We start from the raw sequence: 25057 nt of genomic DNA on the forward strand, positions 1-25057 counted from the left end.
CAGGAAAGGGCAAAGTCTCCGCCCCCTCCTAAAGGTCTTTGCTGACTTCCTCCGACTCCCCTTCTCTCCAGTCAGCCACCACGTGGCTCCTCGGCTCCGTAATTAACTAGTTTGCTGCCACAGTTTGGTGCAATTACTTTAAGAGGGTAGAGGGTCTGTAATTCCCAGCAGCCCCCAGCCGCGCTGCCCTCTCTGTTACGGGAAGACTCCCCGCTCTTTAGCTGCCCTTGTGGGGGACACCCCCACCCCCGCCCAGGCAGCCAGTCTGGTGTGGGGGGGGGGGGCGGGATATGTGCGCTGATCGGGTCCTGGCCTCCCAGGGATAGTTGAGTGTCTGCGGGACCAAGTGTGCTGTGGGTAGGAATGAACCTGGGAGCCGAACTGAGTTCAAATCCAAATCCTGCTACTTGCTAATCTGTGACCTTGAACGACTAATTGTCCATCGAACCCCATCTATAAAATGGTGGGTTCGGGCCACATGACCTCCATAGTCTCTTTTCGCCCTGAATTCTGTCATTTTTACTGAGCTGAAGTGTCTGGGAGGATTCTTTCCCCTTCTTCTGACTATTCTTCCCTCCCCCCTTCCTGATCCCTGTTCAGCCCCGCCCATTCCCCAGCTGCGCTTTCCATTCCCCTGGTATATGTATGTGTGTGGAGGGGGTTGGGGGAAGTTGTCCCCCATATCCCAGCTGTCAGCCTATTTCTACTCTGCTGGAAGTTAACTCATAGCTGGGTGGGAAGGGATGCCTACCTGGGTCCCCTTCTCCCCGCCCGTTGCTCTGTAGCTAATTAGCTTCTCCTAAGGGGAGCCCTGCATCTGTTGTTCTCACCACCCCAATCCCCCGAGAGCCCCTTGTTGTCCTAGGGCCGGGGTGGGGGAGGAGTAGCTGAAAATCAACAACGGAGCCATGAGCCCTTTCGCTGGCCCTGTGGTGGCGGCTGGGATTATTGTTTTGATTTTGAAGGGCTAACTGGAAGTGAGAATAAAGGCTGCGGGATTGAGTGAGCTTGAGGTCTGGGGCCTGAATCCGGGCCTCCTGTTTAGCCTACGAGACTATCCGAAGGAGGGAAATTTGGGTAGCTATGGACTTAAAACGGGAAGTGGAAGAGGGAAGATATTACTCTCTTGAGCGAGGGGAGCTTCGGAAGTTTAGAACTGAGTAGACGAAAGGAAAGAGGTGGGGAGAGAATGTGTTGAGCCCACTCCATTTTACAAATGAGGAAACTGAGGATCTGAGAGAAGTGACTTGTCCAAGGTCACACTGCTAGGCTTTGTCTAGACTACACTTGGGGCTGGCTGGCTGCCTTTCTCTGGCCTCCTGCCAGATTTTACGTTGAAACTGGGAGTTTTTTGATCAGTGGGACTTTCAATGCGCTGGAGTGAGCCTCCCCCGGAATTCAGCTCTCCCTCCCCCACCCCACTCAATGTGAGTTTAAGGGTTCCTGGCGTCTTGCTGGGGGTGGGAGTGTCAGTGGACAGGGTCATTCTTCCAAAGCACGTCCCGCCCCCCTGCTCCGGCTGCTCCGGGCCCTATTTGGACATTTCTATTTTTAGCTTTTTCTCGGAACTCGACGGCGGAGAAAGGGGATGTCCAGAGGGAAATTCTGTCTTCCATTATTTGAGGACCGGTAGCCAAAGTCCTATAGAGACCCATTTCGAACCCTCTCTAAAATGTAGCGGTCTAGACTAGGGTCCGGAAGTGAATTCCTGGTTCGCGGAGACTCGGCCGCCTCCCTGGTTCCGGCTGGAATGGTGTGGAGCTCGCCCCACCCTGGAATCTACGGCTCTCCTGGAAAACCTGACTCAGGCGGAGCCCCCGCCCGGGGGAGGGGCCGAGAAAAAGGGGAGGGGGCCTGGAAGCTCCGCCTCCGGGGCTCTGGAATTAGGGAGCCCCTCCGGAGGGGAAGTGGAGAGGCTCGCGGTTCCCGGGGTCCCCCAAACCCCTCCTCGTAATCAGGGTTCAGAGGCGTAGGCCTCCGGAGCCCCTCTCTGCCCCCCCAGTCTTGTGGGTCCCTGCCTCTCGGGCAGGCGGGGGAGGGGGCAGTGGGCGGTCCAGCCCCTCCCTAGCTGACACCGCCCGCCTGCCCTCCCTCTCTCCCCTCCCGCCAGTGCCCGACACCTCCGTTGAGCCGAGTGGGTGCTTGCGTGCGGGAGGCGGCCCAGGCGGACGGCCTGGGGGGGTCAAGATGCGGTACCGAGCATCGGTGAGCGGGCCGGGGGAGGGGCCGAGGAGGGGGTCCGGGGAACTGCCCTCCCCCGTCCCCATCGCCAACCCCCGCCCCAGCTCCGTAGCTTGGGCAGGAAGCGGGCGGGGCCCAGGAATTTCGGGTGGAAAAATGTCCCGGAAAGTTGTAGGGAGAGGATGGGGGTGGGGAGGACGCCCTGCTCCCGGAACGGTTGCAGCCGGGGCAGGGGGCGCCTCTTGGGACCCCCCGCCCCGACTTTTGCTGGGGGCGGTGGTGGGAGCCCCACACGTTCCAGTGCCCCTCTGACGGCGGGGGCTGCAACCTTAGCTGTAGGCCGGACCGCGGAGCGCTGCCCACTTGGGCTCGCTTGTCTGAAGGGGACGTTGCTCGTTCCTTAGCACTGGGGAGCAGAAATCTGAAACTTGCCAGCTGCTCCCAGGTCCAGATGTTACTCTGTCCAGATGTGCACGTCTTCCCCTACTCTAGGTCAGAGGTCACTTCTTTTAGGAGCTGGGCCGAAGTAGCTTATATATCCTAAGACCCTTCCTTCTCACTCAGATCCTTCTCGAAATCTTTCTCCCCAAATCTAGCCGGCGGACTGAGGGGAAGCCTCTTTTCCCGCTCATTCCTGCCTCACTTCTCTCCCCCTTTTCCTTCTCTTCTATTCCTTAGCCCGTGCATTTTGCGCTGGAAGCCACCTTCCAATTTTTTTTTTTTTTTTTTTAACAGTTCGGTAGCCTCATTTGTCAGCTGATGATTTTTCCAAGGTTAGGCTGGCAGTAAGTGGCAGTTAGAATTTGAACTCAAGTCCTTGGCTCCAAACCTGGAGCTCTCGGGCCCTGCACCTCCCCTGCTCCCTGTGAGTCCTTCAAGACCCAGCTTTAGGGGGTAAAAGAATAAAAGAAGCCAGTGGCACATCTCCGTTGGCCCCTTGCTAGACCTGGGTGCTTCCTGCTGGCCCCTCAGGACTTGGGGATGGGCTGGGAGGCAGCTGTGCATTCTGATGAAATAGCCCCCAGGGCTATTCCGGGGCACCTGTAGCCTGTGTGGGGGTGGTTACAGCCTGGGCAGGGAAAGCTTGTTGAGTCAGACTTTGCTCTTCTAGGGGAGCCCCTCAGGGAAGAGAGATTCCCTGGGAAGGGCAGCCTGGGCTGGGTGGCTGGCAGGGTAGGGCTTCTCACTTTAAGTACAGATTTGGGGAGAGAAGGTGAAAGCCCTCAAGACTTTTCCTCATTCTTCCCAGACCACTGTATCCATCTTGTCTGTATATATTCTGTATTTAGCTATAGTTTACCCCTTCCCGATTCTGACTACCCAATATTATCTGATATTCGTTTTGTATATAGTTTGGATATAATTCTCCACATACATATTTTTTCCTGGTATTTCCAAGGCCTAATACTGGGGTATCTGGGTAAATATGCTCAATGGCTGGATCTGTGAACCTCCCCTTCATAAAAACCCCACACAGTCTAGAGAACAGTAACTTTTAATTTTACCTCGTATCCCCTGCCTATTTTTGCCGCTTACTGCCAGCGTAACCTTGGAAAAATCATTATACCGAGTCTCGGCTGACAAATGAGGCTAACTTGCCTATTTTTCGGATCCCTGACTTACCCAAAATGCTTAAAGAGAGGTAGGAGCTGGACTTTTATATTCCTCATCCCTGAACATGGAGTTGAAGTTTCCTGTCTGGGGAGAGGCTCTGAGGCTGGTCCTCAGGAATGCTTGGGGGAAGGCTAGAGAGAGGGAGTTGCCTCCCTGTTTGGAGGCTTTTTCATCACTGTGCTATTCATCCATCTTGAATACCTGTCTAAAGTGGCTCTTATGTCTACTGAGGTCCATTGAAAGGATGGGAGAGAACTTTGAGGAGGGAGAAGGATTCGTTTTGTTCTGCTGGTCCCCTCCGAATGGATCCGGGAATCTGGATGGGGGCAAGATGCAAAGAGACAGATTGAGGTTTGGTTTGGAGAGGGAAGAAACTTCCTAACAGCTGCCCAAAAGAATGGATTCCTTGGAGGTCTTCAAAGATGACCCCTTTTCTAGCATATGGAGGTGATTCTAAGTCAGGCACTGAGGGGACTTAGATGGTCTCTGAAATCCTTTTCAATTCGACAGGCGTTTATAAAGTGTAAGCACTGTATGCAAGGGAGCGCAGTGCATGCTGGAGGAACAAAGATCCCAGCCAGAGCTCACATTTTGATAGCATATGGGAACTGACGGAGTGTCCAGAGCAATCCTGTACAGTAGGCGAACCGCTGAACTTGTAGGCACGGAGCTGACTCTGCCGCTTCTTACCTATGTGACCCAGAACAGTGGTGGGAGCTCTGATTGGCGCGTCAGAGGACCTAGTTTTGAACCGTGTCTGCTCTTGGTCATTCCGTTTTGGGCAAGTAGCTTGTCCTCCCTGAGCCTCAATTCCCTTCTCTGTCAAGTGAAAGATTTGGATTGTGCTCATTCCTGTCACGTGAGGAGATCATGGTGATTGTAATAATTGACATTTCTATATCGTTTTGTGGTTTGTAAAGACCTTTATATACATTATCTCATCTGACGATCACAACCCTGTGAGGTAGATGCTGTCCCTAGAGCTATTTATCCCCATTTGGCAGATGAAGAAACTGAGACGCGGTTAGCCCAGGAAGAAATTAGAGAGTCCGTTAAAGCCTTATTTTACCAAGAAGGAGACAACTCCCTTGTTCAACGTCCCCCTGATTGTAAATAGCAGAGCCAGGATTCTTTTGCCTTCCAGTCCAGAGCTCTGCCCACTATACCAAACTTCCTCTAACACGTTAGTCTTGTGCCTTCCTCTTAGCAAGTGTCGAGCTCAGGGCACAACCCGAGAATTCTCCTGACTCCAAATTTGTCTTGTCTGTCTGTCACAGTATCCCACGCTGCTTCGATACAGCTTTCCATCTGCTGGGAGGAGAGTGAAATGGGTAAACAATTAACTAATACAGATTGGAAAATAGCTCCATTCGCAAGAGAGGTCCAAGGTGTCCAAGAGTTTGGAGCTGGCGAGGAATCATTTCTGATTGGCTACTGGAGGCAATGGTCTAGTGGAGCCCCCAAAAGATGCTGATAAGAGATAGAAGACAGGGAAGACCATGTTTGGTGTGGGGAATTACTATTGGAGAAGGTAGGAGCGGGAGCAGCCCAATCTGACTTAAGTGGAATGTCCCTAGTAGACAGTTCTGTGATGTAGCGCCGGCTATTCCCTCACACCCGGAAAATTGCAATAAGCTTCCTCCTCTCTCCACTCCAGCAGTATTCAAACTCAGGACTTCCTGACCCCAAGTCCTTCCATCTTTGCACCATATTGTTTATTTGTAAGCCTAGAGTTGGGAGGCAGCAGTGTCAGAGAGAGACAGAGAGAGGAAGAGGAAGGGGGGGGAGAGGAAGAGAGAGAGGAGAGAGGAAGAGGAGGGAAGAGAGAGAGCTGACTTTAGTGCCAGAAAAATGACCTCAAATGGTACCCCTACCTGGTACTCTGTGACCCTGGCTGAATTATTTAACCTCTCAGCATTCTGGATACCTTTATTCATATCAGGTATTGCAGGGATGATCTTTCCTCTTCTGGGAGCTCCCTAGAGTTATGACATCATCACTAGAATTCTATCTTCTGCAGGAAGCCTTTATCAACCCCTTTTCATTCAGTGCCTTCTCTCTGTTAATTACTTCTTATTCTGGACAGAGCTTGCTTTGTCTGTCTGTGTCTGTCTGTCTGTCTGTCTCTCTCTCTCTCTATATATATGTTATATATATGTTATATGTATGTATGTATGTATTTGTTTTTGCATGTCATCTTTTCCATTAGATCGGAAGCTCCGTGAGGTCAGGGACTGTCTTTTGCCTCTTTTTGTATCCCCAGTGCTCAGTACAGTGCCTGGCACATAATAGATACTTAACAAATATGACTGATTGGTCACAAGTCCAATCCTTGGCCCTGCCACCGGTGATACCAAAGTGATTTCCTTGAATTTCAAGTCTGACCACATCGGTCTGCTTCGCAGCAAACCCCGGCAGTTTCTTGTTCCTTCTACAGGGAACTCTTCCGTTTGGCATTTCAGGCTCTCAACAACTTGATTCCAGATTACCTTTGCAGCCTGATTCAACGTCACTGCCCTTCACAAACTTATCCATGTGGTTAAATGTCATTTTTTTTTTTTAGTTAAAGCTTTTTGTTTTCAAAATATATACTTGGATAATCTTCAGCATTCACCCTTACAAACCCTTACAAAAACACCCTAGTTCTCATTTTTTCCTCCCTTCCCCCATCCTCTCCCCTAGATGGCAAGTAAGCTAATATATGTTAAACATATGCAATTCTTCTATACTTACTAAATGCCATTTTCGCCGTTATTCACAGCGCACATCATCTCCCTGCCTTTTTATGGGCTCTCCCGTATCTGGATCGCATTCTCTCCTTGACTACCATGAGGCTTTGGGGCAGGCGGGTCATGTAGAGAAGCTGGGGAGTGCTAAACCTGGAATCAGGAAGGCTTGAGTTCAAATCCTGTCTCAGATGTTGAGAGCTATGTGACCCTGCTCTATTCCTTAGTTTCCTGATCTGTAAAATGGGGATAATAATAGCACCTACCTACCAAGAGGATCAATGTGTGCGTATATACAGCTGTGAACATACATATGTGTATACGAGCAAATTGCCCATCTATGTATACTGCATATATACTTTGCAAACCTTAAAGGACTATGTTTACATGAGCTGTTAGAATCCCAAGTTTCTTTCAGAGTTTATGTCAAGGGTCTCTTGATATGATGACCTTTTGGGCTGTCCCCAATTGCTAGTGCCTTCCTGTCAAATTATCTTGTATTTATCTATTTATTTTGCATAGAATTATATGCTTGCTTGTTGTCTCCTCTGATAGGGTGTAAATTGCTTGGGTTAGAGACTTTCTCACTTTTGTCTTGTATCCCCAGCACTTAGCACAGTGTCTGGCACATGGTAATGTTTAATAAATGACTGTTGAATAATTAATGGCCAAGGGGGAGTGAGACTGTTTTGAACGCCAGGCTTGAGTCTGTTTTGTTCAGTGAGCACTGGGGAGCCACTGAAGGTTCTCGATTCAAGGTGTGTGTGTGTGTGTTTATCTTGACAACTATAAGAGATAGATAGGCTGATGAGAATCAGAGAGAGCGAGAATCTGTTAAGATCCTAGTTGGAGATTCTGCGGGCCGGTGACACTGGGGAGGAGGAGCCCTCCTGCAAGCTCAAGGCATTTCCTCTCATCCAATGACCTTTGTGTCCCAGCCTTCTGGGCTTCCTCTACCTTTTGTGCCTTGTGGATGATACCTAGTCTTCCCGTGGCCTCTTCTGTCAATGGAGGCAGCTCTGACTGACCCTCTCCCTGCTCTTCCTCAGGCCTTGGGAAGTGACGGAGTCCGGATCACCAGCATGGAGAGCGCCCTGACCGCGAGGGACCGGGTTGGGGTCCAGGACTTTGTGCTGTTGGAGAATTTCACTAGTGAAGCTGCGTTCATCGAGAACCTGAAACGGCGCTTCCGGGAAAACCTCATCTATGTAAGACCCCGGGGAGGGGGAGGGGAGTGAGGGTGGGAAGCACTTGGGGACGGGGGCCAGCGAAATACAGGAGCGTCTGAGAGAACATTCACCTTCTTGTCCCGTACCCCATTCCGCAGACTTATATCGGGCCTGTGCTGGTCTCCGTCAACCCTTATCGGGACCTCCAGATCTACAGCCGACAGCACATGGAACGTTACCGGGGTGTCAGCTTCTATGAGGTCCCCCCCCACCTGTGAGTGACCTCTCTGACCTTTCCTGAGTCCTGACCTGATTCCTTAGATCTGGAACCCCCAACCTCTTCACCTCCCTTATGACCCCTTCCTTGGTGACTATCAGTGAGTAACTTCCTGACCTGTGATCCCCGGCCAGCTACCTGTGAACCCCACCCATGAATCGTACCTGCCCCCGTGGGACCCCCATTCCCTCACATTTGCTCCCCCTGTGTCCCCCAGTCTGACCCTCCCCCCAGTGTTTCCCCATCCCCACCCCCAGTCTGACCCCCACACCCCTTTAGGTTTGCCGTGGCTGACACGGTGTACCGGGCCCTGCGGACCGAAAGAAGGGATCAGGCTGTGCTGATATCCGGGGAGAGCGGGGCAGGGAAGACCGAGGCCACCAAGAGGTTGCTGCAGTTCTACGCCGAGACCTGCCCAGCCAGCGAGCGAGGAGGCGCTGTGAGGGACAGATTGCTCCAGAGCAATCCTGTGCTGGAGGTAGGAAGGACTCCAGGGGCAGCAGCAAAATGGGGGGAGGAAAGGGGAGGAGGAACGGGAGCCTCGGGGTCCCCAGAAGGGGTCATCGATCTCCCCTAGAGGGACACTCTTCCTCCAGAGATCCTCCCCTCTCTCCCACACCAGGCCTTTGGAAACGCCAAGACCCTCCGGAATGACAACTCCAGCCGGTTTGGCAAATACATGGATGTCCAGTTTGACTTCAAGGTGTGTGGCTCGGGCTGGGGGTGACCAGCAAGGGGAGGCCCTGGGAGTCGGGGGGAGGAGCGGGAGGCTCTCCTGGGGGTCTCTTGCCACATAGTGATAAAGTGGAACTTGCTGCCTTTTCTTGCTACCCCTAGACTGGAAGCTTTTTGAGGGCAGGCAGTCTGCTGACTTATTTTTGCATAATTAGTATTGTGTATAATAGACTCAGTGGATGACTGAGGGAACCTCAGTTCTTCACTTTTCTCTCTCCTTTTCCTTATCTCCTCCAACTTCCTCTGGGGCTTTCTTGCTCTCCTCCTTCCAATCACCCTAAATCTATTGGGTATGTGTCTCATACAATGAGGGGCCTCCCGGATCCCTTTGGCTCAAAATCCCTGATCCTGTCTGAGTCCACATTATCCTCTGCTTCTGGCCCTAACCACGTCTTCCCTCCCCTGTTCCTCAGGGGGCCCCTGTAGGTGGACACATCCTCAGTTACCTCCTGGAGAAATCCCGAGTCGTTCACCAAAATCACGGGGAGAGAAACTTCCATATCTTCTATCAGCTGCTAGAAGGAGGGGAGGAAGAGACTCTTCGAAGGCTGGGCCTGGAGAGGAATCCCCAGAGCTACTTGTACCTGGTGAAGGTGAAATGGGGACAGAAGAACAGGGCCAAGGGGTGGGGGCTAAGAGATGGCCAAAGTTCTCCTCCATTCTGTGGGCGCCCGAACCAAGGAGTTTGGTCTGGGTATTTAGCAGAGGCTCATCCCACCCTCCACTCCCCCCTGCAGGGTCAGTGTGCCAAAGTCACATCCATCAATGACAAGAGTGACTGGAAAGTGGTGAGGAAAGCTCTTTCTGTCATTGACTTCAATGAAGATGACATTGAGGTAAGAGGGCTGGGTGAAATGCACTCTTCCCCCCCAAACCTCCTCTTTGCCAGAAATTCCTCAGTTTCCTGAAACTTCCTTCACCTTCCACCTTTGCCATGACCTCCCTTGCCCCCAGTTTCCTCCTCCTCCCCTTTCTCCTTCCTTTCCTCTCTCCTCTTCCCGATGGCCCTTGCCCCTGACTGTCGTGGAACCCTCAGCTATCCCATTTCCCCTAATGGGAACCCTTCCTCTCCCCAGGACCTGCTGAGCATTGTGGCCAGCGTGCTGCATCTGGGCAACATCCACTTTGCCGCTGACGAGCAGAGCAATGCCCAGGTGACCACAGAGAACCAGGTCAAGTACCTGACCCGGGTAAGTGGGCGACCCATTTTCCCAAAGGAAGGGGAGACCAGCTTTGACCTCAGTCCCTAACCCTGCCTCGTTTCCTGTTGGCAGCTGCTACAGGTGGATGGCTCAATGCTGAAGGAAGCGCTGACCCATAGGAAGATCATTGCCAAGGGTGAGGAGGTGAGAGCAAGGAAAAAACTTTTTATGCTTTGGTCGATGGACAACCCTTTCTTTGAGCACCCATTTGCCCATGATGCCAGAGGGATTGTCTAGGCTCTTCACTGTTCAAACACTCTTTACAAACATGACTGTTTTACCCGATTCTCCTAGGGGGCCCTGTAATGTACCCAGGATACAGATTACTCATTGTCCCATCTGACAGGAATGGTCAACTGAGTCAGGGTCACCAAAGCTGGGCCGAGAACCCAGTCTAAGGGATCCTTCTGCTTGACTGAGTTCTACTTTCTAAATGCTCTATTGAAGAGCCAGAACAACTTGGTCACGGCTGTGTCTTTATAGATGTCCCACCATCTTTGGGGAAGCATGGAAGGCAGTGCTTCCCCATCTAAGCCCAGTCCTTTCTGTAGCCTACTGGGCTGTGAGTTAAGGGTGAAGAATGGGGGAGGGAAGAAAGACAGCAAGGCAGAGAGGGTCTCTGGAGAAAAGGCCTCAGAGTAAGAAAGAGACCGGGGTTCAAGACTTATCTCTTACACATTCTGGCTATGTAACTTTAGGACAGTCACTTCTCTCTTTCTGCCCTCAAAATTCAGAAATTAAAATCTGAGAGGGTCCTTCACCGAGAACTCCTTCCCCCCAAAAATAGAACAGTTAAAAAAGAAAAGAAAAAACAAGGGAGAATGGGGGAGGTAGAAGGAAGAGCACATCTTTACCTATCATTCACTTGTCCTTGAACAGCTCCTGAGCCCCCTGAACCTGGAGCAGGCTGCATATGCCCGGGATGCCCTGGCAAAAGCCATCTACAGCCGTACTTTCTCCTGGCTGGTTAACAAGATCAATAGGTCACTGGCTTTCAAGGTAAGGCTGGTTCCGAGGCCTCCTATCTCCCACCTACCCCATGCCCTGACAAGCCGTACCATGGCATTCCTCACCATCCCCCCCAGTCCATCAGGCAGAAGGGGATTCGTCTGTTGAGAAGTGCCAAGGGCTGCTTTATGACAGATGCTTTGCTCTGAGTGGCAGTGAGTGAGTGAATGACCTTGGTTCCACTTTAGGACCCAGAATTCCCCAGCTGGAGAGGAACCACGGTTCTGGGGCTGGTAGACATCTACGGCTTTGAGGTTTTCCAGCACAACAGGTTGGTGCTATTGTAAACCACTCTTTATTTTTGTCTTTTTCTCTTCTCTCCAACTTTGACCGTCTTTCTGTATTCTTCCCTTCCCTTTTTGTCCCTACCCCTCATTTTTATTCCCTCCCCCTTTCCCTTTTCCATTCCCTTTCTTCTTCCCCATCTTCTCCTTACCCTTTCCCTCCCCTTTCCTTCACTATTCCTTTTTCTTTTCATTTTCTTCCCTTCTTCTCTCTTATTTCTTCCACAGACTCTCTATTTTCTCTAAGTCCCACCAGTATTTTCCCTGAACCTGTCCCCCAGCATCTCCTATTGCTTGCTCTCAAGGTCACCCCCATAATTTCCCCTTAGATATTCCAGGGTTCCACAACATCCCCATTTAATCACTCAGTAAAGTATCTTTCAGTGGTTGCTCTTGTGGTCCCCCAGAATGCCTCACTGATCTTGCTAATATCCTTCCACTGGTCTTTCTCCTCCAGCATATCCCATCGGTCACTCTTAGAGACCCCCAGCACCTCCCATTTGTCCCTTTCATAGTCTCCTTATTGATTATTTTGGGGTCTTCTTACATCACCCATCAATCCCTCTTGGGGATTTTTTCTGTCTCTCTAGCTTTGAGCAATTCTGCATTAATTACTGTAACGAGAAGCTGCAACAGCTCTTCATCGAACTCACCCTCAAGTCAGAACAGGAGGAATACGAAGCAGAGGGTATTGCTGTGAGTAGGAAGCCTCTTGTGGGTGACCATTGGTCCTTCCATGTCCCAGCTTACTGCCCCGGCTGGGTCCCTGGGCTATCAGGGTGACAGCGTGACCGTGAATGTGATCGAGTGCCTGTCTGGGTCTCCAGTCCCCGAGGAGGGAATGGACTCACTCCTTGTGTTTCTTTGATCGCAGTGGGAGCCGGTGCCGTATCTCAACAACAAGATCATCTGTGACTTGGTGGAGGAAAAGTTCAAAGGCATCATCTCCATCCTGGTGAGGCCCTGACCTATGTTGGCCCTCTCTCCTCTCTCCCATTGCTCTAACGTATCCATGGTGGGAGTAGCAGACAGTGGCTGGGACTGAGCTCTGGGCAGGGAGGAACATATCAAGGGACGAGGAGAAGGGACCAGGGCAGAGGGAGGTGGGCTTTTGTCTTGGGTCTGGAAGGGGTTTTCTTTGCCCTTTCCTCCCTCTCCTATATATCCTCCCAGTAGAATCCCCTTGTTGTCTGCCTTCTGCAAGGCTCCCCCTTCTATTCCCCTTCCTCAGGTCCCCTGTAGCTCCCCCGCTGGGCCGTCTGTACCCCCCACACTCTCTGCCCTTAACCAAAGCGCTCCCTTTCCTCCCCTAGGATGAGGAGTGTCTTCGCCCTGGGGATGCCACGGATCTGACATTTCTGGAAAAGCTTGAGGACACGGTGAAGCACCACCCACACTTCGTGACGTAAGTTTATGGCCTCTACTGCTAAGTGCCGGTCAGGCCCCTTGGCTTTCCCAGGGGGCCACCTTGGGCTCCCTTCCCTTCCAAACCCCATTTCCTCTCATCCCCTCACCAGGATTTCTGGACAAGAACAATGAGCTCCCATGAGCTTGGTGACTGTACCAGAAAAGCCGCCCGGTCACTTGCAAATGCTGCCCTCATATCTAGAGCACCCCTGAGCACTGTTACACCTGAGCTAGGCCAACTTCCCATTTTACAGAAGAAGAAACTGAGTCTGGAGTTGGAAAATGACCCCAGACTGGGAGTCAGGAGGCCAATTCTAGACTCACCACTAACTCATCCTTGGATAACCTTTGGTGGCTGACATTCACCAGCTGTAAAATGAGTATTATGCTCCTTCCCATAATGTTGTGAAATGGACAGAAGTAAGTGAGACACTGGCTTTAAAAGTTTTTAAAACTTTTAAAGTTTTAATTAAAGCCAAGAAACACGTGACTGCAATAATGACAAAAAGGAAATATTGTTGTGAGCAAACTGTCCCAGAGGGCAGAGGAGGAAAGATACTTCTCACTACAAAGAGAAGTGGGAGCCTTCCCATGCAGAATGTGGCAAGTGCTGCCACTCTCTGTGGCTTTACACTTTTTCTTTTCTTTTTTCTTTTTTTTTATAAAACTTTTTAATTTTCAAAACATATGCACAATAATTTTTCAACATCGATCCTTGCATAGCCTTGTGTTTTAGATTTTCTCCTCCTTCCCCCCACCCCCTCCCCTAGATGGGAAGCAATCCAATATATGTTAATACATGTTGAAATATATGTAACGCTTTTTAAAAATTATATACAAGGAAGGCTTCAGTGGCAGTTAGGATACCTTGCTAGATTAGGAAGTGATAAAAGCAAAAGATATCACTGAAACTTAAAAAAATAAGTAAAGCTAACAAGCATTATACAAATGCCCTATTTCCAAAGCAAGGAGGAGGATATACTCGCCAGGCCAGGCTGGGTTAGGGGAGGTGAGAGAATGGGACAAACAGAAGCAGTAATAACGGAAAAGCTCTCACGCTGGCTTGGAATCCAAAGAGCTATTTGAATTTAAAATGTAAAAAGTCAAAAGGATTTTAAAACATCAACAAAAAAATCATTTCCCAAGAGAACTGCAAGTTTTTGTTTCCTATTTATGTAAAAGTTAATGGGCTGTTGTCCACTCTCTCTTCTCCTGAGAAGACGTGCTCTGATTTGCTCCTAAATCACTTCCTCCTTCAAATATAACTCCTCTGCTCTCCCTAGATTCTCCTACCAGTTTTCCCAGTACCTTGTTGGGTAACTCTCAGCGATTCGTTTCACTTCCCTTAGCCTCAGTTTACTTATCTGTAAAAATAAAGGGGGAGGGAGGGCAACAGAATCTGAAATAAAGAAAAAATGCACAGATGGAACTGTCATTAGCAATGCTAATAGTGACTGTTTAAAGGAAAAAATTAGATGTATGAAGGGGAATTTTTAGCATGAGAACTAACTCACTTCCCAACTAATCTACTAAAGACTAAAGTTACATTCAGAATTAATAACTTCCTTGAGGTCACAGCAAGAGTTAGATTGTAATTTCTTTGAAGCCAGAAACAATCTTTTACCTCTTTTTGTCCCCAGTACTTAACGCCTGATACATAGCAGTAACATAGTAACTCATTAGTAAACGTATATAGTAACATAGTAACTCATTAGTAAACATATAGTAACTGTATTAAGTGTTTCTTGGTTGACTGAGAGGAGAGAGTTGGGATCTGAGTTTTTTGAAACTCAGTACTCTTTTCCATTAGGCCAGACTGACTTAGTTAAAAAAAAAAAAAGTGATTTGTCCAAGGTCAGAGGACATGTTAGTGACAGAGTCGGAATGAAATCGGGTCTGATTTCCAGCCGAGGGCCACGTTCCTCTACGCTCCGGGCGAGTCACTCACTCCCCTCTCTGGGCCTCAGTGTCTCATCTGTAAAAATAAAGAGAGGGGAGGCAATAGATCTGAAATAACAAAAATATGCACTGAATAAGCAGCTCAGAGGAGACACGGCAGCACATGGGGCATCATTACATCAACATGTACTTTTAAAAAGCCAAATTTTAAATGATCCAGCTTTTTTTTTTTTAAAGGATGATCATTTTGAATTTTGTTTGTTGATAATTACTTTGAAAATAAAAATATCTATCTAAGTTATTGTTATTATTACTAATAATATTATCATTACTCTCTTTCTTAGAGAAGACAAACAAGATACCAGAGCGTAAGCTTTTTCATAGATAAGGAATGAAAAGATATTTATTTTATTTGACCTGAAATTTATAGTTCTCTCAGATTTTTTTTTTTTGGTTAGTAATTATTACTGATGTGATCACTACTAATCAATTCAACAAACATTTATTATGTACCTTCTCAGTGTCTGTGTTATGTTAAGTTCTAGGGATAGAAGGGTAATAATGAAGCAGATCCCAGACACAAGGAGCTGACATTTAGTTGGGGAAAGCAATGTGTATATGGAAATTTTAATAAATATATACAAAGCAGGGGGCAGCTAAGTGGCACAGCAGATAGAGCACCAACCCTGAAGTCAGGAGGACCCGAGTTCAAATCTGGCCTCAGACACTTAACACTTCCTAGCTGTGTGATCCTGGGCAAGTCTAATTGTCTCAGCATATATATATATATATATATGCATGTATACATACATATATATATATAAAATACACGCAAAGCAGTTTCTGATGGTGAACCTTAGCTTAAAATTAATTCATTTTATATTTTTATTAACAATAGAACAGGAACTGCAGAGGGCACTACAAAAAGTTACAATAGAAATAGGAAATAGGAGGTATGGGTGTGATAGTGATAGGGAGTGGTGTGGGGGTCAGGAATAGGGACTGTGGAATTGCCTGGATGGTATCTATACTTCATAGATACATCATACTGCACAGATGGTATCATACTTCAGAGTAGCAGTGGTCGTTCGGGTTTGATTATCGATCCCCAAGCAAGAGGCAGAGATAGGGCAGACAGAGCAAGTGGGGAAGTAGACATCAAGGCCCTAGTCCTGCCCCATAGTCCAGGCGGGGTTACTGGAGCCTTGAGGATTTCCTGGTTCTGTCTGCCCTAGCTCTCCCACATAATTATTATCATGCTTAAATGAGAGCCCACAGAATCATCGTGTAATCCTTGCTTTCGGAAACAAGGGATCATCGTTCACAGATATAGAGCTGAAAGGAACCTCAGAGGCCATCTGGCCTAATCCTTTTATTTTACAGAAAGGTAAACTCGGCTTAGAGATAAAATGACTTGTTTCCAACCCACACAGGAAACAAATTTGGGAAGTGAGGCTAGTTCCTCCCTCTCTGTAAATTATATACCCCATTGCCCTCTACCAGAGCTGGTCTCTTTGGACTCAGCTTTTTCCTCTCCATTTTGAGATGTTCGTGTTTCATATAGTATTCTCTCCCATGCAGATACATCTCCATTCTCAGAATGCCAGATTTCCTCAAGCACATATTCTACAGACATTTTCCAATTCTCCCCGACCCCAGCTGGTCGTGCTTTCCCCCTCAAAAATAGCCACGTATCTACCGATACACGTTCACGTGTGCATCTCCCCTAAATAGCCCTAAACTCCTGGAAGGCAGAAGCTGTTGGCTTTTGTTTCGGCTTCATATGGCCGTCTTGTCCCATCAGAGATACTTAATAAATTTTTGTTGATTAATTGGCTGGGAACTTGGCCTTGGTTCCAAGGACTGGCCAGGAGCAATCTCATCGGAAGTCTCCTTGGGAAACCCGGGCTCCGAACAGCAGAACCGCGAGCCAGCTTCACACAGCTGCCCTTTTCCCCCTTCCCCTCTCCTAGGCACAAGTTGGCTGACCAGCGGACAAGGAAATCCTTGGGTCGAGGTGAATTCCGTCTGTTGCACTATGCTGGGGAGGTGACCTACAGTGTGACAGGTACATGAGTGGCAGGGGCCCAGAGGGTACAACTCCTCCCTCCTGCCCCTGACTCATCCCCTCTTCTTGGCTTTCCCTTTGAAATTTGGCACTCGCTCCGATGTGACCTTCTTCCCTCCCAAACCCTGTTTCTTCTCTTCCTCTCGCCAGGGTTTCTGGACAAGAACAATGACCTCCTGTTTCGTAATCTTAAGGAGGTAAGTGGGGCTGGCCGCTGGCGAGGGTAGACAGGTTGGCACTCTGGGGCTGGGGAAAACCGAAGAGAGGGCTTTTTATCTTTTCACATTGGGTGAAGGACAGCTTTTATTTCATTAAACAAAAATGCAGAGGACGGAAAGTAATGATTCATGGGAACTCTTAAGCAAACAGGGAAAGCACCTCTGCGCTCCAAGTACACAGTTCACTTCTCGAGGGGCCCCATTTTTCTGCCATTGCCCAGAGTCCTTTTGACTCATCCATGCCTTGGGCTCCCCTAAAAGGGGAATGAACTGAGGTTGTTGTCAGAGGATACCTTGACTTCCCACTGATACCGAGAGGGAAATCTTTTCCTTTTTTTCCCCCCTCATTTCAGAATGATTTGTTTTAGGGGGGAGGCAACCCTTTCTTCCTTTTTTTCCCTCATGCTCCAGGAGGAAAATTCCCCATCTCCCACAGGAAATCTCCCTCTTCAATCTCTTCTCTTCCTTCCCACAGACCATGTGCAGCTCTGAAAACCCCATCCTGAGCCAGTGCTTTGACAGGAATGAACTCACAGACAAGAAAAGGCCAGAGACGGTGTGTGCCCTTCAGGGAGAGTGTGTGTCTCTGGGACTCTGCAGGGCTGGGGTCCTTCTCCCCTAGGCTCAATGGGATGTCCAACTATATCCCTTCCCCCCACCTCCCACGGTATTCCCCCCAGTGACTCCATCTACCTCCCCGTCTCCAAACCCATAGCCTTCCCCTTTCCTTCTGACCTTTCCGAATCTAGCTTTTAGCACTGAGCCTGGCACATAGTAGGTTCTTCATAAATGCTTGTTGACTTGACTTGCAGGCGGCCACACAGTTTAAGACAAGTCTGTTCCAACTGGTTGAGATCCTCATGTCCAAAGAACCCGCCTATATTCGCTGTATCAAGCCCAATGATGCCAAACAGCCTGGTAAGAGGAGGCAGTCCTTTCCCATCTCCCTCCTGGGTGCACCCTCCTCCCCCACTGTCTCGTTTCTCTCTTGGGAAGACTGGGATTACAAAATGCCAGAGCTGGAAAAGATTCCACTTCTCACTACCCCCAAAGGGTTTAAAGAAGGAAGCTTAGGGAGAAGGACTTCACCCAGCATCCCCAGTGCTTTTTTTTCTACTGCTCTGGAGCTGAAGGCCATGGGCGTCAATGCTTTCTTGCCAGCTGTTTGTTTTTTGGCTTCCTCTTCACCAAGGATACTTGCCCTGGGCAAAGCCCAGAAGCCCTCACTTCCTAGATTGGGCCCTTTTTCAAGTCCCAGCCCTAACAAGTCTTAGTTGCCGAATCCATCTTGGGGGTGACATCTGTTGTTGCCTAGCCATTTCCTTACTGACAGTAAGGGATCCCACCAGTCTAGCAGGGTACAGGGGAAGGGGGATTACTCCAGATATCATGGTTTTTTTTTCCCAGATCTTCAGCCAAATATATACCTCTCATCCTCCAGGTGTGAAAACTGAGACGCAGAAGTTTGGTTAAGTAGTTTGCTCCTTCTCTCCTAGGTCGATTTGACGAGGTGCTCATCCGACATCAGGTGAAATACCTGGGGCTGATGGAGAATCTGCGGGTACGGAGAGCTGGCTTTGCCTACAGGCGCAAATATGAGAACTTCCTCCAGAGGTGTGTGTGGAACAGGGGAGGCACCAGGGCAAAGGGGAGTACATGGGAAGGACAGATGTGGGAGGAGCAGAGATTCGGAGTGAGAGCCTTCTTTCGAGGGCAGGGAGGGAAGAGCAGAGTATATTTGAAAAGGTTCTGAGTTTGGGATCCAAAGGATCTGAATTCAAAACCCAGCTCTTCTGGGTTTTTTGGTTTTTAGTTTTTGCTGAGGCAATTAGGGTTAAGTGACTTGCCCAGGGTCACACAGCTAGGAAGTGTTAAGTGTCTGAGGTCAGATTTGAACTCCGGTCCTCCTGACTTCAGGGCTGGTGCTCTATTCACTGCGCCACCTAGCTGCCCCCTTCTGTTTTCTTTATGATTTTGGACAAGCCCTGTGAGCCTCAGTTTCTTCAACTGGAAAATGGGAGGGTTGAACCTGCTGGCCTTTAAGGTCCTTTGCTTGGCATATTGGATAGAGTGTTAGACTGGGGTCAAGAAAAATTTGGGTTCACAAAAGAGCTCTATACACAGCAACAAGAAGGATATGTGATGATCAGCTGTAACGGACCTGACTCTTCAACAATGAGGGGATTTGGGGCAATTCCAATAGACTTGGGATGGAGAGAGCCGTCTGTATCCACAGAGAGGACTGTGGGAACTGAGTGTGGATCACAACATATCATTTTCTTCTCTGTTATTGTTTGTTTGCTCATTTTTTTCCTCTCATTTTTGATCTCTTTTTTCTTGTGCAGCACTATAAATGTGGAAAAATGTTTAGAAGAATTGCATATGTTTTACATATATTGGATTGCCTGCTCCCTAGGGAAGAGGGGAAGGGAAAAAATTTGAAACAGGAGATTTTGCAAGGGTGGGTGTTGAAAACTATCTTTGCATGTATGTTTTTATTGAAGATTTTTATTTTCCGAACATATACAAGAATAATTTTTTCAACATTGACCCTTGAAAAATCCTGTGTTCCAATCCCCCCCTTCCCCTAGATGGCATATAATCCAATATGTGTTAAATATGTAAAAATATATGTTAAATCCAATATAGGCATAGATATTTATACAATTATCTTGTTTTGCATGTATTTTTGAAAAATAAAAAGCTATTATTAAAAAAAAAAAAAAAGGAAAGAAAATCAAAGTTCAGATCCTTCCTCTGGCACTTAGCAGCTATGGCACTCTAAGCACGTCACTTAGCCCCTTCTTGTTCTGTAAACTGAGGATAATAATTACAACCCAAGTCACTGAGCCCTTAGACGGCTAAGGAGTTTTGTTGTTATTCAGTCATTGTTCAGTCACATCTGACTCTTCATGACCTCATGTGGGGATTTCTTGGGAAAGACGGTGGAATGGTTTGCCATTTCCTTCTCTGGCTCATTTGACAGATGAGAAAACTGAGGAAGTCAGGGTTAAGTGACTTGCCCAGGCTCTCACAGGCAGTGTCAGAGGCCAGATTTGAATTCAGATCTTCGTGCCTCTATCTATTGCCCCACTCAGCTGCCTGGATAAGGATTCAAAGGTGAAAATAAAGCAGCCCTTACTCAAAAGGAACCGACATTCTTAGAGTAAATGCCAACCATTATGTTAGCCTGTGTTTTTGTGACTAGCTTTTAAATGAGCTGACTGAGCCCCAGCTCAGGGATTTGCCCAGAATTACATAGGAGTAATGGCTGAGCCAGGATCTGAAAGCCCAGCTCCAGCCAGTACTCTTTCCCTTGTTCTCTGTTGGCCCATGAATAATTACCATGGGTAATGGTAAAGGCAAGATTCAAACCCAGGTCTGTGGAATCAAATCCAGTTTGTTTTGTACAATTCTGTGGCTGACGGGCTTATGTATGTGTGTATGTATTCTATGTGTGTATATATGTATTGTGCACATGTATATACATGTATTTGTATGTGTGGTATGTATAGATATACTTGTAATTGTGTATATGCTTGCATGTGTGTAGATTGTGTGTGTGTGTGTGTGTCTGTCTCTGTGTATGTATAAAGGCATTCTGAAAGTGCTTTCCCACTTGGGGTTTTCCCTGTAGTCTCCCAGTCCTCATCAAGGCTGCCTTCCCAGCAGCCCCTGGCTTTCAGGCTAAAGCCTTCAATCTTTTTATTTTCGATAGTATTTTATTTTTCCGAATACATGCAAAGGTAGTTTCGCTTTTGCAAAACTGTGGGTTCTAAATTATTCTCTCTCTCCAAGATGGCAAGGAATTCGATATCCGTTAAACATGTGAAGTTTTACTAAACATATTTCTGTATTTGTCATACTGCAGATAAAATCAGATTAAAAAAAAAAAAAACCCAAGAAAGAAAAAACAAACGAATAAACAAACAACAACAAATACTCCAAAAGATGAAAATACTATGCTTTGATCCATTTAAGTCTGTAGTTCTTTCTCTGAGTGTGGATGGCTCTTTCTATTCCAAGTCTAATGAAAATGCCTTGAATCACCTCATTATTGAGAAAAGCCAAGTCCAGCATAGTTGACCATCACATAATCCATTGTTTCTATGTATAACATTCTCTTGGTTCTGCTCATTTCAATAGTATCTTATTTTTCCCCAATTACATGTACATTTTTAACATTTTTCCCCCTGAGGCAATTGTGGTTAAGGGACTTGCTCAGGGGCACACAGCTAGGAAGTGTTAAATGTGTGAGACCAAATTTGAACTCAGGTCCTCCTGACTTCAGGGCTAGTATTCTATCTACTGCGCCACCTAGTTGCCTCTTTAACATTAATTTTTAAAAATTGTTAAATTCTGAATTTTTCTTCCCATCATTCTCCCTCCTTAAATGGGAAGCAATTTGATACAGATACAGAAACTGAGTCCCAGAGAGGTTTAGTCACTTGGCCAGTATTAGAATGGTAGACAGCATCTTAAGTCTGGATTTGAATCCGTGTCTTCCTCCAAATCCAGCACTCTGAATCACGTGGGATCCTGGGTGAGCCACTTCACTGTGCTTTCTTGGGTCACTGATCATAAGCCCATAGATTGGACCACCCTCCCTTGACCCCACTGGTTTGAGGTTACTTTTCAATAAATCAAGGCTCAGGGGCCCAGGTCTGGAGCCCAGGATTTAGACCCTTAAAGCTGAAGGTCCTGTTCTGATGCTAATAGGAGGTATGCACAATACTCTCCCCATCCCCTTCACTCAGTCACACAAACACACACTCACTCAGTCACATACCCCTTTTCTTCCCAGAGTGGTGAATGAGGCTGGAGCTTGTTCTGTCACCTCTGCAGGTACAAGTCCTTGTGTCCCGAGACGTGGCCTACCTGGGACGGGCGACCACAGGATGGGGTATCGGTCTTGATCCAACACCTCGGCTACAAGCCTGAGGAATACAAGCTGGGCAAGTGAGTGGACAGTCCCTCTGGGGGGAAGAGGGGCTGCTGGAGGCTGCAGCCAGACTGGCCCCTTTCCATTCTTTCCTCTAGAACCAAGATCTTCATCCGCTTCCCCAAGACGCTCTTTGCCACAGAAGATGCTCTGGAAGTGAGGAAGCAGAGCTTGGGTAAGATTTGGGGTCTCTTTCCTTTGGACTTCATCCTTATCAAGTCTTGCCATCTCAGTGCTGTACTGGTTCTTGAGTCAAAGGTCTTGGGTTCAAAGCCCTACTTTGGATCACTTTAGTTTCACTTCCCTGGGTCTCTGTCTTCTCTGTAAAATGGAGGGCTGAACTTGATGGCCTCTTTAGTCCTAGGAAAGTGGTATCAGGGAGTATCTCTTGGGTACATGGATCAAGCACTAACCATAGACAGAGGACCCAGGTTCAAATCTTGCTTTTGAATATTACCTCAGCCATCCCTTCCAGCTCTCAATTTGGTCTTTCCCTTTGAGCTCTCTCCTCTGGCTTCCATAGTGTCTTTTGTCAGCACTAACAAGAGGATTCCTAACGTTCTCATACTTTGGGACTTTCCCTGTAACCATCCTGAGGTGTTGGGAATGTGGGTATCCTCGATTCTCTAATCTACTGGGAATCCCAGATTTAGAGAAATGCCTTGCCCTCCTCTGCCCAGCCCTTTGGTGGAATTTGAACCCAGCTCTTGTTGACTCCAGGACAGTCTAAGATGATGCTCATGATGAATGAATATTTGTTCATTGACTTTCTGAAACCACAGCCACAAAGATCCAGGCAGTATGGCGGGGATACCATTGGAGACAGAAATTCTTACGAGTGAAGCGTGCAGGTTAGTAAATTGGGGGGAGGGAATTGGAGGGAGGGGAGAGGAGACGAGAATGGCAGTTTCGAGGAGGAAGCTTAAAATCTTTTCCTGCCTTCTGAAGCCAGAGACTCAGGTCTTATGGGACAAGTGAAGGGGGAGAGCCAAAGTCCAGTTCAGGGTTGTCTTTAGACAATGAATGGGGGGAAACTGAAGGTGAGCGGTTACTTGATCATCCTACAGCTATCTGCATCCAATCATGGTGGCGTGGGACCCTGGGCCGGAGGAAAGCAGCCAAGAGGAAATGGGCTGCCGGCATGATCCGACAGTGAGTTTGCAGGGCCCCTGCTAGTGTGCCCTGTCGGGGCGAGGAGGACGTGTTGACCTTATGTACTGGGAACGATGGGGAGGATTTGTTGACTTTGTGTATTAGGTAATGGGGAGAACATGTTGACTTTGTGTTGGGAGTGATCTCAGCAAATGAAAGCAAATCCCTGGTGATGGATCCCCAAGACATCCCCCCATGACAATGGAATGGTGTGTGCTGGGTTTAAATTCCAGCGCAGTCACTTTATCAGCTGCATAGCCTTGGGCAAAGCTCCAAGTTACTCATTTGTAAAACAAGTCTAATAATACTCATACTGCCCTCCTTAGAGAGGGGACATAGGATCACAAAATCAGAGCGCTAGAGTTAGGGATGATCTCAGAGGCATCTGATCCCCTCGTTTTACAAAGGAGGAAACTAAGGCCCGCAGAGAACAAGACAAATGCCTTGTCCCCGATTACACTGGACGAAAGCAATCAGAGAGGATTTGAACCCGAGATTTTGGAGAGGAAAATCCTCAGTGAACTGTTCTCATTAGCACGCTGACCTCCCTCCCTTCCTTTCTCCCCAAGGCTCATCCAAGGCTTCATCCTTCGCCGTGCACCCAGGTGCCCTGAAAATGCCTTCTTCTTGGATTTCGTTCGGTGCTCCTTCCTGCTGAATCTGCGGCGGCACTTGCCCCGGAACGTGTTGGATAAAACGTGGCCCACCCCTCCCCCTGCCCTGCATGAGGTCTGAGGAGACTGGATGATATAGAGGCCGGTCACTGTGATAGGGGAAGTAGGAAATGCTTTGGGTCCACTCTGAACTGAGACACTCACTAACTGTGTGACTCTGGGCAAGTCACTGCCTCAGTTTCCTTATCTCTAAAGTGAAGAGGTTAGAATGGAAGACCTCCAAGATAGAAATCTGAACTTGTAGCCTCCCAGGCTCCCAGGGCTTCAGTTTCCTCTTCAATGATCTCTTAAGATTCCTTAAATTCTCAGTTTCTGATCTTATGTTCCTCTGATAATTGATCCTTTGGTCCTTTAGTGAGCACTGACCCAGCTCTGCACCCAGCACTGCTGAAGTCCAGTCCTTCACCTCAAGAATTAATTGGAGTGGGGGCAGCCAGGTGGCTCAGTGGATAGAGCACCAGCCCTGAAGTCAGGATGATCTGAGTTCAAATCTGACCTCAGACACAACACTTCCAGGCTGTGTGATCCTGGGCAAGTCACTTAGCCCCAGTTGCCTCAACCCCTTCCCCCCCCCCCCAAAAAAAAAAAAAAAAACCTAACTCCTTGGAGTGACAAAACACACCATGCTATAGAAAATAATAGGCCTGCAGGAGCATGGAAAGGTGTTCAGAAACCGAGAAACAGATGACCATATTGGACCTCAGGCATCTATTTCAATCCTCTTGTTTTAACAGATGGGAAAACTGAGATCCTAAGAAGTTATATGACTTTTTTTTAAGATCCCATAAATATTAAGGAGCAAAGAGAGGATTTGAATTCAGGCCCTTCTGACTTCAACTTCCTAGGATCAAAGATTTTGAGCTGGATGCGTTCTTAGAGATCTAAAAGATCTAAAAGATCACTGGATCAGACTCAAGTAGAAACCAGATCTCTTGCGTACTGACGTTGAAAACTACAAATTGACATGTTTTATGTTTTAATTTTTATTTTGTTAAGTATTTCCCAGTTACATTTAAACTTCTGTTCTAGACTTTTGTTTTACAAGTAGCCTACTGAGGTCCTGAGAATGAAAGGATTTGCCCGAGGTCACAAGGATAGTAACGTCAAGTCCACGTCCACATTGTGGACTGGAGTCGTGGATAAAAACCATAGAACAGTCCCTGGCCCCATCCTTGGGGCCTTTCCCCAGGGGCATCTCTCTAAAGCCCCTTCTCCTTCCCTTCTGCTCCCCTTGACTTTGTCTCTTGTCCTCCCAGGCGTCCGAACAGCTTAGGGAACTCTGCATGAGGAACATGGTGTGGAAATACTGCCGCAACATCAGTTCTGAGTGGAAGCAGCAGGTAACTTGGTTTGCTGGGGATGGATATCAAGAGAAAGAGCGATGCTGAACACAGGGAAGGGTCATAAATTTAGAGCTGGCAAGTCCTTCGAGGCCATTTGGTCCTTTCATTTTACAGATGAGTAAACTGAGGCTCAGAGAAATTAAGTTACTTGTCCATAT

At 47.9% G+C, this 25057-nt stretch overlaps 1 protein-coding gene across 3 annotated transcripts in view; it reads left to right on the forward strand.

Annotated features, from left to right (window-relative positions):
* The window catches only part of MYO1C (myosin IC), a 42323-nt gene that overhangs the window by 12241 nt on the left and 5025 nt on the right, over positions 1-25057 (forward strand). For 2 of the 3 annotated variants that reach the window (XM_051992194.1, XM_051992196.1), the window contains exons 2-25: positions 7571-7729; positions 7849-7964; positions 8247-8445; positions 8590-8670; positions 9116-9295; positions 9440-9538; positions 9779-9892; positions 9977-10048; positions 10784-10903; positions 11101-11183; positions 11787-11892; positions 12071-12151; positions 12510-12601; positions 16476-16570; positions 16721-16767; positions 17264-17344; positions 17601-17706; positions 18285-18402; positions 21634-21747; positions 21829-21905; positions 22513-22581; positions 22798-22882; positions 23452-23611; positions 24813-24896. In XM_051992194.1, the coding sequence (XP_051848154.1) occupies positions 7571-7729; positions 7849-7964; positions 8247-8445; positions 8590-8670; positions 9116-9295; positions 9440-9538; positions 9779-9892; positions 9977-10048; positions 10784-10903; positions 11101-11183; positions 11787-11892; positions 12071-12151; positions 12510-12601; positions 16476-16570; positions 16721-16767; positions 17264-17344; positions 17601-17706; positions 18285-18402; positions 21634-21747; positions 21829-21905; positions 22513-22581; positions 22798-22882; positions 23452-23611; positions 24813-24896 (2538 nt within the window). Of the gene's footprint in view, positions 1-2093; positions 2206-7570; positions 7730-7848; positions 7965-8246; positions 8446-8589; positions 8671-9115; positions 9296-9439; positions 9539-9778; positions 9893-9976; positions 10049-10783; positions 10904-11100; positions 11184-11786; positions 11893-12070; positions 12152-12509; positions 12602-16475; positions 16571-16720; positions 16768-17263; positions 17345-17600; positions 17707-18284; positions 18403-21633; positions 21748-21828; positions 21906-22512; positions 22582-22797; positions 22883-23451; positions 23612-24812; positions 24897-25057 lie in introns of those variants that run through there. The other variant, XM_051992195.1, reaches the window with a different exon arrangement.

This window comes from Antechinus flavipes, chromosome 4 (assembly GCF_016432865.1).
Source record: "Antechinus flavipes isolate AdamAnt ecotype Samford, QLD, Australia chromosome 4, AdamAnt_v2, whole genome shotgun sequence".
Taxonomy (NCBI): Eukaryota; Metazoa; Chordata; class Mammalia; order Dasyuromorphia; family Dasyuridae; genus Antechinus; species Antechinus flavipes.